Source organism: Elephantulus edwardii, unplaced genomic scaffold (genome assembly GCF_000299155.1).
Source record: "Elephantulus edwardii isolate Elephantulus edwardi_28Jun2011 unplaced genomic scaffold, EleEdw1.0 scaffold00417, whole genome shotgun sequence".
In the NCBI taxonomy this organism is placed as follows: domain Eukaryota; kingdom Metazoa; phylum Chordata; class Mammalia; order Macroscelidea; family Macroscelididae; genus Elephantulus; species Elephantulus edwardii.
The window spans coordinates 814,160-826,901 of record NW_006400167.1 but is presented as its reverse complement, the minus strand read 5'-3'; the positions used below and the strand labels follow the sequence as shown (position 1 = coordinate 826,901).

Sequence of the window (12,742 nt, the reverse complement as noted above, 5' to 3'; positions counted from 1 at the left end):
AGCCTTCTCCCGCAGGGCAGTTGGTGGACTCGAGGCACATGCGTTTGGGGAGGGGGGCACATAGCGCTTCATTACGAGGTCAGGAAGATTATTTTGTCGGGCTGCTGCTTCAGCGACCGGAAAAGGCGAGGCGACCGGACAGTGTCCCGTTACAACAACCCCACCCTTAAACACCCCCCTCCCCCATACCCCCGCCACACCCCCGCGACCGCGCTCGCCATCAGAACATTTTGTAGGCTGGGAGTAGTGGAGTGGTGTAGCGTGCCATCGAGTCACGTCCTTTCTCGCCTAGGGCGGGGCAGGGCAGCGTGTCCTTTAAGCCTTCCCTGGCTCCGCGCGCGCCATCAGGTAGCCTGGATCGGCCGGGGGAGCGCTGAGAAGCGTGGCGCTGCTTACGTCCTCTGTGGCCGTGCACGTCGTCCAGGAGCCTACGTAGGTCATGCCGAGGGGGAGGCGCTGCACGTCTTGTTACGTTCTCCCTCACTGTGTGTGCCGCAAAGAAGTCTGGGTAGGCGGTGTAGTGCAAGGTGATGTCGCCTTAGGTTCTCTGTGCCGCATACACTTTCTCAATGTCTGGGTAGTCCCGGCAGGGGTGTGGCGAGGTGGGGTAAGGCCTAGGTTTGGCCTCGTGGTCAGTACAGCCGGAGTTGGAAGAGTTTTCCTTGCGGTGACAGACAGCATGAGCGAGGTGGATGGGCTGCGGCGGAGGCGGCCCCTGCGGCCGCTCATTGTCACAGACGATGTCCAAGTCCCCGAGGCCAAGCACGGCAGGTAAACCAGGCCATCAGCCGGACCGAGGCGGGGCCCACAGCTCTGGTTAACAAGAACAAAGCCACAACTGTTAAGGGGTAAACGGGGCCCAGGGCATTGCATGCTTGTCTCTTTTACTCTCCACAGGGAAATCCATTTTCCAGAGGAGGATGGTACCCTGCTGCCAGCTGTACAGGCTTGCCCTCCACTTTGCCCACACAGTCCCACCTCGCACCACTTTGCTCACCTTCCTGCCCTAGAATCTCCTCTTTCGTCCTCCCGAACCCTCAGTGCCCCTGGGAGCTTCTACGCAGCCTCGTCTGGCCCACACTGCCCTGCCCGCAGTGCTGAGCCAAGGCTGGAGCCGACTCGCTAATTTGGAGGAGCGTTCGTCCACCTGGCCCACCACCTTGTGCATAGTGCGGGTTCGGAGGAGCGCTGGCGCCCAGCTCTGGCTTCTTGCCACCCTGCCAGTACACCACCCACTCTTACCGTCCACACAGATCGCTCTTTTTAGCAGATTTTAGGTTTGGTGAGAGTCCAGCCTTGGAGGTTTTTCTTGTAGAACTGGAGAAGCAAGGAAAACTGAAGTTGTAAGGTCGCCTAGGAAACACAACCCAGTTCAGGCCAAGAAAGACAGTGTATTGAGAAGAAACTGCCGGGCTGGCTCTAAAGGAGAAACCAGCACCCTCTTAAATGTTAGTGGGGTTTTATATTGTCTAAACAAGAAATTGAAAGTTGCGATATTTGTAGCTGTAGAAGATAAGGGAACAGGCTGGGGGTTGTGGATAGTTATTCTTGGAAAAGGGAGGTGAAATAACAGAGCTCTAACATAAACAGAGTTGCAACTGCTGCTTTGATCAGTACTGTGGCTTTTCTGGGGAAAAGGAGAGAGCAGCTCCTTGGCTTTGACATAAGTCTAAGTGATCACATGTTTTTTCTTATTGTTCCCATTCTGCAGAACTTAATGATGGGAGTTCATGTGGCATAGGGAGTCCTTAGGGAGTTTCAGTCCACCTACAACTCTGCTCCAATTTACAGTCTCCAAAAACCCGATGGGGGCTCAGCTATGAGTCAGTTCTGACTCACTACAGTGAGTTTGAGGTTTTGATTCGGTGTTTTGTTAAGAACAAGAGCGTAAACATTGACATATTGTTAGGTGCTATTGAGTCGCTTCCCACATAATTATAGCAGCCCTGTGAACAACAAATCTGAACCTTGCACCATCCTGCATCATCATCAACATCTTCAATATGCACAATTCTATTGTACAGTCACAGTACAATCCATCTTGCTGAGAGTCTTCCTCTCTTTCTCTGACTCTGCATCTTTCCCAACCTGATAGTTTTTCCCAAGGACTTAAGCCTCCTGTCAACATGCCCAAACTATATGAGCACCATCCTTGCTTGTAAGGCACTGATTGCACATCCTCCAAGACAGACTTGTTTATTCTTTTAGGTGACCATGCGGTAATCTCTTCTCCAACACCACAACTCACAGGCATCAATCTTTCTGTCATCCTTAATTATTGTCCATTTTCAGATGCCTTGTTGTTATGTACCCTCAAGTCACCTGCAACTCATAGCAACCCTATGTACAGCAGCTCTGAAACCTGCCCGGTCCTGAGCCAGTCTCACTGATTCTGACACACCGACCCCCCATTGCTCCAGTTACTGTATCAATCCATCTTATCCAGGGTCTTCCTCTCCTGCACTGCCCTGCCCCTCCACCCTTCCAAGCATGGTGTCCCTCCTGGCCGCAAGCCCAAAGTACGTGAGACAGAGCTTCAAAATCCTAGCCTCCAAGGAGAAACTTGATTTCACCCTCTTCAAGAGAGACCTGATTGTTTCTTGGCGGTTCATGATATGTTCAAGACTCTTTTCCAGCACCACACTCAAAGGCATTGATTCATCTTTTGTCTTCCTTCGACATTGTTCAGCTTTCTGATGCATTGCAAGTAATTTCGAAGACCACGGCCTGGACAGGTGTATCTTGGTCTCTAGACTGACATTATTGCTTTTCAGTACTCTGGAGAGGTCCCTGACAGCAGACTTCCCCAATGCAGTTTGTCTTTTGATTTCCTGACTGCTACTGCTAAGAGTGTTGACTGTGGAGCTGAGAAAGCTGTAATTGTTAACAGCCTCGATTGCTTCTTCGTCTGTCATGATGCTGCCTCTTGACCCAGTGGTGAGAATCTTTGTCCTCTTGATGTTGAGTTTCAATCCATATTGAAGACTACAGTCCTTGGCCTTTTGCAGCACGTGCTTCAGTTCTCCAGTTTCAGCAAGCAAGGTTATGCCATCTATGTAACATAGGTTGTTGATGAATCTTCTCCAATCCTGATACCACATTCCTCTTTGTAAAGCCCAGCTTCCCGAATGATCTGTTCTGCGTATAGATTGAAAAGGTATGGCAATATGATGCATCCATTACTCCTATCCTGATTTTGAACCATGCAGTGTTTTCTTGCTCTGTTCTGAAGACTACTTCCTGGTCCAAGTATAAGTTTCACATAAGCACAATCAACACTTCTGTAATTCCCATTCTCCTCAAGGTTAACCACAACTTGTTGTGATCAGTTGAATGTCTTTCTGCCAAGATCCATTTGACATTGACAATAATGTCTCTTAGCGCCATGACCTCTTCTAAACACAGCTTGTATTTCTGGTAGTTCTCTGTCAATGTAATGTTCCAGTCATTTCTGGATAATGTTCAGTAGAATTTTGCTTGCATATTATATTAGTAATGTTTGATACTTGCCACCTTCTCTCAGGTCACCTTTTGTTAGAATGGAAATAAATATGGATCTTGGCACAACCTAGTGAGCACATCCAGGGCAGCATCTGTTTGTTTAAGAATACCATTCCTTTGCATGCCTATGTTTATTGCAGCTTTTTATTATTTATAATATCAAAAGAGATGGAAGCAACCCAAATGCCCATCAACAAATGAATCTATAGAAAACTGGTACACTCACACAATGGAATAATACACAGCACTGAGAAACAATTTGTGAAACATTACACAACTTGGGAGAGCCTGGAGCACATTATGCCAGTAAAACGTCTGTCACAAAGATAGATATTGCATAACACCATTATAAAAAAAAGACAAACTGGGGTGGGGGTTGGGGAGAGAATGGGAAAAGAATGGATAGATAATGCTGCATCAGAACATGAGGGGAAGAAATATCTGAAAGGAATATGTAATTAGGCATTATATGTATGATGACAGTCTGGAACATTGCAAGGAAGGCTAGAAGAGGGAAAGGAGGAAGAAAATGCATCAATGGGAAACAAAGTTAAAAAATATTAAACGATTTTCAACGTTTAATAAGAAAATTCCATGTTGTGTATAGTGCATCTTACTTAGTCATCCTTCCTCTTTAACATTTTGGAGAGGTCCTTGACAAAAGATTTTCCCAATGTAACATTTTTTTAAAATTTCTATGCTCCTTGGTAAGTTTGCGTATTGATTGTGGAAGTAAGGTGAAATCTTGGACAATTTTTATCCTTTCTCTATATCATGATGTTATATACTGGCCCAGTGGTGAGGATTTCTGTTTTCTTGACATTAAAGTGTAATCCTTAGTCAAAGCTGTAGTGTTTGATCTTCTGCATAAAGTGCATCAAGTTCCCTTCACTTTTAGCAAACAAGGTTGTGTCACCTGCATAAAGGAAGTTGCTGGTGAATTTTCCTCCAATCCAGATGCCGCATTCTTCCTCATAAAGTCCAGCTTCCTCAATGCTTTGTTCAACATTCAGATTGATTAGGTATAGAGAAAGGATCAGCCTTGACATAAAACATTCTTGATTTTAAACCTTACAGTATTCTCCCCTTCTGTGGGCACAACAGCTTCTTGATCTCGGCATGCGTGTAATTAAGTATTGTGGGATTCCAACTCTTCTCATTGTTAGCCATAGTTTATTATGCTCCATTCCATCAAACGCCTTTGCATAATCAATAAAACACAAATATTCTTTTGGTATTCCTGCTTTCAGCCAAAATCCCTCTGGCATCAGCAGTGATATCTCTTGTGCCACAGCCTCTTCTAATACTGCCTGAGTTTTTTCCGTTCTGTGATGATGCACTGTTCTAGCTGGTTTTAAATAAATTTTAGCAATATTTTATTTCTATGTGATATTAATGATATTATTGGATAATTCTACATTCTATTAGATCACCTCTTAAGGGAATGGGAACAAATAAAGATCTCTTTGAATCAGTTGGCCAGGTAAACTGTCTTGTATTTTTCTTAGCATAGCTGCATCTGTTTCTTCAAACTCGTCGACTAAACTGTCATATGTTTTGCCATTGCCTTCAGTGTAGCTTCTTCCTTCATTAAACTTGGTTCTTGTCACTATGCTGGGGAAACCACATTTCCCCCCTTCGGTTGATAAGGTAAGCATCAATTCTCTTCCTTTTTCCATTATTCCTGTTTTTCTTTGCATTCTCCACCCTTGATATAAAAACACAAATATGAGAATTATAAGACAAAACATGATTATAGAAGAGCTTCCAAAAATTTTAACATGATCAAAGGGATTAAGATTAGAGAGTCCTTCAGCAGTTTCTTCCAGAAAATCAGTATTACTAAATTTCCTCAATTGTTCATTAAAAGTATCTTGAATTTGAACTTATAACTTTAATATCTCATCAGTTAAATTACCATGATTCATGATATGTTTGCGAACTTTATCCTAATGCCATTCAGTATTATTCCATACAACAGGGGTCACACAAAATTGAATAGTATTCTAGTCACATTTTAGCTTTAGTTGTTTTTGTAAGTTAGTGATATGATCACCTATCATAACTACTGACTGTTCAAAATCAGTTAATCAAGAATTGATTTCAGAATCCATTTGTCTTTAAGATGACCATAATTTTTTAGAATCACTATGCCATTGTTTGACGTAATCTACTGTTTGAACACTTTGATGCAGAGCAACTCCAGCAGAAGCTGCTGTAGACACTATGGCTATGATCCCTAAAACAGCAGCAATTAATGTTCCAATAAACTTCTAAAAGCATCATCTCAGGAGATGACTGTCTTTTACGACTGAAATTAACTGGAAGCTATAACCCAATTCTGGATCTCAATATAAATATACATATATACTCTTATTTTTTTATTTTTTTTACCAATTTTAAAAAATTTCTTATTTATGTATTCATTTATTCATTCATTTTATGTGTGTACCGTCAAATTGACGTACAGGAGGCGACTGCTCCTCCCTCTTCAGCAGAGCATCTGGTGGATTTGAACCGTGCACCTCTGGGATTGCAGTACAGTTTCCTGCCACTAGGCTACCAGAGCTTGCCTACATATATACTCTTTCTTATTTAGGTGGTAGAGAAACAGAAAAATTTAAACAAGTATACAGAGAACATTTTTTGCAAGTCAAAGTTAAATTATCTGCCTCCTATTTAGTAACTCCTTTTAAGAAAACATAGGTTAATACAGCAAGCATGGCTAAGAACAAACTCTTAGAGGACATTTATTACCTGTATTCTTAATCACTTTCCACCCTTCTGCTATAAGCTCCTCAAGTCTGTGTCTGCTTTCCTGGTCTCTGGTAGCAGTCTTCTCTTCTTGTTTCCCTAAGGTCATGAGACTCATCCATTTCACAGTTCTATCTTCATCAAAGTATGGCTTCTTTCGGCTTATCACGGAGTTTCATGTTCCTGGATGATACCCACAGCATTTCTGTGTCTGTAGAAATATAAGCGAATCCTTGACCCTAATGAATGAAAAAACCCTTTTTCTATTCTTTAGAGGTTCTCTCAAATATGTATGTGCTTATTCAGCTCTTTGATTGATTGTAATACCCAATGCCTTTCAGCTGGAGTTTCTCTTTTTTTCACTGTTGTTAAGTGCCCTTGAATCATCTACGACTCATTAGAATTTAAAAAATTTTTGAAGTAAATAATGGTTTTTGTAAAATAATTTGAAGAGATATTATTTGTCCTATCTCATCTCCCCCCCTTTTGTTTTCTCAACATAATTTGTAAAGTCCAATTAGCCCTTTTTATTATAGCTTGTCTTTGGGTATTATAAATACCAGTAATATGTTTAATGTTTTTCTTTTTTTGAAAATTATTTGTGTTTCTCATGTAATAATATAATAATAACATAATTCAGCCTGTTAAACAGAAGTCAAATTAGTTTAACTACTTTATTATCTTACCATTAGTATAACCTGTATATCTTATCTTGTTAGCATCTGTTTAATAAGTATTAGCTGTAAGGGGATAAGTTTTCACCTTTTCTGATAGAATTCAGTTCTTTTAATGCATTGTAATTATTTATTTTGCAGATATGAATTAGAAATCTTACTTACATAATTAGAAAAAGCAGTTTGTCAATTTTCAGAAATTTTCCATAAGTTATTAATTTGGGAATTAAGTAGTAAATAGGACTGTAATTTCCTTTAATAATTAAATCACAAATTTTTTCCTCAATGTAAGTAACTAGTTTTTTTATTATACTTATTTCCCCAAGACAATCATTCTAATACTTTTTCTTCTTAATAATCTAAAATAGCAGTAGGAGAATGTAGAGAATGGATAATTATTAATATAACAGAATTTTCATGTCTATATGACTTAGATGGGCATCATTAATTCTTTGTTCTATAATTTATACTTCTTTTTCCTTTGTTAAGGGCCACTATTAAACCCATATCTGCTTATTAGTTAACCAAGTTAATGGAAAGGCAAAGTGTAGAACAGTGGTCTTCATTATAAATTTCGATAGCCTAATCCTCTTCTACTATGATTAACTTTTGGGTTTTTGAAGCTGACCATTCCTTCTTGTTTCTTTCCTAATCCCTTACCAGGAAGATAGCTCATGTTTAATGTCTTATCTTTGCATGCTCTGATATTGTAGGAATTTGCACTGTGGCACCCCATTGAGCTAGCAAATCTCTTCCCTATAATGTAACTGCAATATTTGCGATGAAAGGCTGTAATTTTGCTATCTGTCCTTCGGGTCCTTCACATTCTAACATATATTCACTTTGTTTTACTCCTGTCATAGTTCCTGTTCCTGTAAAAGTAACAAAAACATCCTTTTATTGCATCTCACTAGTCCAATGATGAGTAGAAATAATAGATACATCAGCACCAGTATCAACTAATCCTTGAATTTCATATCCTTCTAATTTTACAGTCATTTGAAGACAGGTATCATTAATGATAGTATTCCAATAGATATTAGTCCTAGTACTGCCAAACTCTCTTTGTATTTTTATTGGAGCTGCCCTTTGTTTTATATAAGGCAGGAGCAATAATTGAGCTATTCTCTGGCCTTTTAACAAGGTTGGATGTTGTCAAGTAGACATCATTATAATTATTTCCCCATTATAATTGGGATCTATCACTCCAATATGTACAAATATCCCTTTACTTATTAAGACAGTTTTTACTATAATCAATCTTATAGTATCTTTAGGGATTTATTTCCATGGGACAGCCTTTGCTCACTGGATACTGAAGACAAATCTCTTTGTTTTAAAGCCTTTAGTTTTGTCTTGTTAGGGGCCACTGTTCTGCCCTGAGCCTGTTCTCAGAGGTGTCTCTCCATTATAGTGAACATGGCACTTATGCTTAGGGAAAAACTGCTTTGTTTCTTATTACTTTAGAAAGTCTAACTTTTTGGATTTTACAGGTAGTCAGTCAAGAGTATTTGACTTTTATGACACATCTTTTTATAATTTTTGTTCTTTACATTTACCCTGGGAACCAAATTACATTTTCTTTCTTACCTGTTTCTAAACTTTTAAATTACATTGTCTATTCAGCTTCTAATTTATTTGTCTTCATTCTATTACTTACTTTGTGGCCTTTTTTAATCTTCTAAATTAAGAATTTTCTTTTATGTAAGCTTCATTCTTATATTTTTTATTTTTTTATTTCACTGAAATTATTAGATTATAGGAGCTCAAAACTATTATCACATTAAACTTAAGACAAAAACCAAACAGAAACAACAAATTTAAACAAAACACAAACAGTCACCGAAAGTACTTATAGGCTTCTGCTTTGGGATAGCACCCTTTTTCTTCCTTTTTCCTTTTTCTAAACCATATTTTAGATTGTAAATAATTTCCCATGAAGAGCACTATTTGGGTCAATGCATGCCAATTAAGAGAAAATAATAATTCAGGATTGAGTCTTCCTAAGGCACTTTGTAAAGGTGACAAAGGCTGTTTCTTGCCTTCAGTTTTAACCTCTAATGTAATATCACTTAATTCAGATTCATGCAAACATTCAGCCATGTCTGTTTGCAAAATTTTTTCATTATGTGTGCAAACCTGCGTGGACATTATTACTATTCTTATCAAAGCCAATACTGGCTGAAAAGCAATAGGAATTTGTTCTTTTTGATGTACTCTTTTAAAATATCTGATAACATTACCCCAAGTTTTTAAATCCAATTGAGGTCTACCAACTGGCTGAAACCAGCAACCATGTTTTTCAATACATTTAAACAACTGCAGAAAATATTTTTCTTTCACTTTTACTCTGGAGCTCTTAAGTAGCTCCTTTAAGAGAGAAATAGAATTGAGCTTTAGAGGATGGCACATTCCTCATGGCTCTTTTTTCACTTCTTCCTCAGAAGTTTTTTGTTTGTTTGGTCGAGTTTGTTTTTTTTTTAATTTTATTTTTATTTTGTTTCATTATTTTTTGTGTGTACCGTCAGATCAGATCTGAATGATACAGGAGGAGATTGTGTCGCCTTCTCCAGCCGAGCATCTGGCGGATGCACCTCTGGATGAACCGTGCACCTCTGAGATTGCAGTGCAGCTTCGTGCCACTAGACCACCAGAGCTCACCGGGTTTTTGTGTGTGTGTGTTTTTTTTAAAAACAAACAAACAACAATTTACTTCAGAGGTTGGGGAAAGTCCCCGTAAATTTGTTTTTTCTAACTCTACCCTTAACTTCGAAGGGGTGAGGGAGCCCTCATGAAACTTTTTCTAACTCTGCCCCTCTAAGGGATGAGGGGGCCCTCGTGAAACTTTTTCTAACACAGCCCTTAATTTCCAAGGGGTGAGGGAGCCCTCATGAAACTTTTTCTAACACTGCCCTTGCCCTTAATTTCCAAGGGGTGAGGGAACCCTCATGTCTTTCCCTGAAGAAAATTTTCCCAAAAGACTTCACTTGCTTTTCGGTTTCCCTGTGCCTGAGAGAGTGCGAGAGACTGCTGCTTCTTTCAGGTCCCTGTTCGGAGCACCAGGTATTGCAAACCAGATGCAAAAAGAAAGCAGGGACATGAGGAAATGAATTCTGAAAAAGAGGGAAGGCTAAGGCAGAAGTCCTCTCACAGTATAGCACTGTGAAAAAGGCCCCTTTCTTAGTCTCCCTGTGGTTTTTATTTCGTTTCAGCTAATCATCCTAAAAAAGTTCAATCTCTGGAGACTATTTTCCTTAAACTTAAGTGTTGCCAACATCACAATGGGTAAGCTTAATCTTTAAACTAAGACCAAAGCTCAGACAGGGCATCCCCTTGGGTGGGAGGCTGGGTGGAAATCTCTTGTTTGCAGAGGGCATCCAGTATCTTCCCCGGCGGGCTGGATGTAATTCTCTGTTTGCAGAGGGTGCTCAGTCTTGTCTGGACTCTGATCTCAGCTGTGGCCCTGCTGTCACTATGCTGGGTAAACCACAACTGGGGTGTCTTAGGGCCAGATCTCCCACTTTATCAAGAGAAGCTAGAAACCTAGACTTTTCTCTGAAATCATGTTTTTGCTCGAAACCTAAACTTTTCTCTGAAATAATATTTTTGCTCTTTGACAACAAAAGCCATTTTCTGGGATGGCAGTTTATGATTTAGACTAGAGCTAGACTTTGAATTATGTTTGTTATATTCTGTCAGATCTCCTCTGACTCATTTTAACTTTATGCACAGTAACTCTGAATTGTGCTCTATCCTGAGCCTCACTGTCTATCACCTAACCCCATTATCTCAGTTACTACTATGTCAGTCAATCTCATTCAAGATCTTTCCTGCTTGTGCTGTCCCTTCACCCTTCCAAGCATGATACCCTCCTCTGAGGACTGGTGCCTCCTTGCAACATGCTCAGAGTATGTGAGATAGAACTTAAAAATTCTCACCTCTAAGCAGCAACTTGGTTTCACCCTTTTCAGAACAGACCTGTTCTCTTTGTAGTCCATGGAATGTTCAACACTTTTCCAGCACCCACAACTCAAAATTCTCCTTTTGTCATCTTTAGTCATTGTCCAGCTCTCTTAATGCATGGCAAGTAAGCAGACATACCTTAGTCTCCAGACTGACATCATTGCTCTTTAGCACTTTGGAGTGGTCCCTTATGGCAGATTTTCCAAATGCAGTTAGTCTTTTGATTTCTTGACTGCTGATGTCAAGACAGTTGGTTATGGAACCAGGCAAGCTGAAATTTAGTTCTTTTGTCAGACGAACTCTGTCTCAAGTAGCTCTTTGCACTTGTGTTTACCGTGTTAGTACATGCATCAGTAGCACATTGTTATCATTGCAGAAAATGCTATTACAGTGCTGCTCAGTGAGTTTTTTAAATAGCAGGGAGCGACTATTTTAAAAATTTGACCACAGAGCTACGAGTAAAAGGAAGGGGCTGGACATGGTCAGTGATGTCCAACATTACCTCATGTCAACTTACCTCACGTAAACAAGCCAGACTTCTTGGCTCTCATTGGATTCATTCCACCAGACTCTGCAGGCCTTGGTCTGTGGTTGGTTTGTATAAAGTTACCAGTGCATCTTCATGTAAGTGATACAGAGACCAGTTGCCTGCAGGAGCACTGAACTGGCAACCTCCAGATTCTACTCCTGCTTTTGTGCTCTGTGGTTTTAAGAGGATACTTGCAACCTTGTGGTGGCTTAATTGTAAGCCACATTGCTTCCAGGATTTTTGTTGTGAATATACTTGAGCCTTTTACCGTTGTGTGAAAGGGCAGCTACTCTGTGCATAATGAGGTATCCCAAGGTCTGCATCAGGTGGCCAAGTTAACATTTTAAAAATGTTATCTGCTGTCTGGTAAAAGATACTTAATGCAGAGATCTGTAAACGATCTTGTAAATGAGGGATATCCATTTTTAGTAGAATCATGTTAGGTAAAAAAGTTCTCGTTAATGACTAAGATATATTAAAAGAGTTATATTTTATTTTGTGGGAAGGAAGAAAAACAAATTCTAAAAGAAGCAAAGGACTCTAATTATTTTCTGATCCAGCAAAGATGAAACAACACTTTATATTAAAACTCTTAAGTAAAGCTATAAAAAGAAAGTACAAAAGACAGTTTCTGGCAAAACTCAGAAGAGCAGACGGAAGAGCAGAGGCTTTCTTAATAACCTGCTCACTTTAAGAATTCAGTACTATAAATCGTCAGTGATTCTGTCATTCCTTTAAAGGAGTGGCATGAATTTTAAATAAAAAATAATAGATACGTTTTTGAAAAAAAATTACAATTGTTGGCATGATAGAGGATTGTATTCCCCGGAGGCATTTCTGCTCTGAGGAATTGCTTTTCTAGGCTGTTTAAAGACTGAGGTATGCTGGACCCAAGCCATAGTTATTTTTAGTTGCTTTGTATGCAGTTGGACAATGGGTAAGGAAAGGCTGTTGTCTTTGTTTTGACAAAAGAGCAGACTGAATCAGTGAATCACTGAATCAGTCCAGCTCATAGATGGCCTTCCCCTTCTGTGCTGTCCCTCCACCCTACCAAGCATGATGTCCCTCTCCAAGGAACAGACCCTCCTTACAACATGTCCAAAGTATGTTAGATGGAGCCTCAGAATCCTTGCCTCCAGGGAGCCGCCTGGTTTAACACTTTCCAGAATGAATGTTTGTTTTCCTAGCAGTCCATGGTACCCTCAATACTCTTCTCCAGCACCACAGCTCAAAGGCATCAATTCTTCTATCCTCCTTAGTCACTGTCCAACTCTCTGATGCAGAACAAGTGATAGCAAAGACCATGGCCTGTATCAGACAC

The 12,742-nt window shown here is 40.1% G+C and overlaps 1 protein-coding gene across 1 annotated transcript in view; it reads left to right on the top strand.

Annotated features, from left to right (window-relative positions):
- The first annotated feature begins 679 nt into the window (after window positions 1-679).
- The window catches only part of APMAP (adipocyte plasma membrane associated protein), a 100,280-nt gene continuing 88,217 nt past the window's right edge, over window positions 680-12,742 (top strand). The window contains exon 1 of the mRNA XM_006902468.1: window positions 680-771. Within this exon, the coding sequence (XP_006902530.1) occupies window positions 680-771 (92 nt within the window). The remainder of the gene's footprint in view (window positions 772-12,742) is intronic.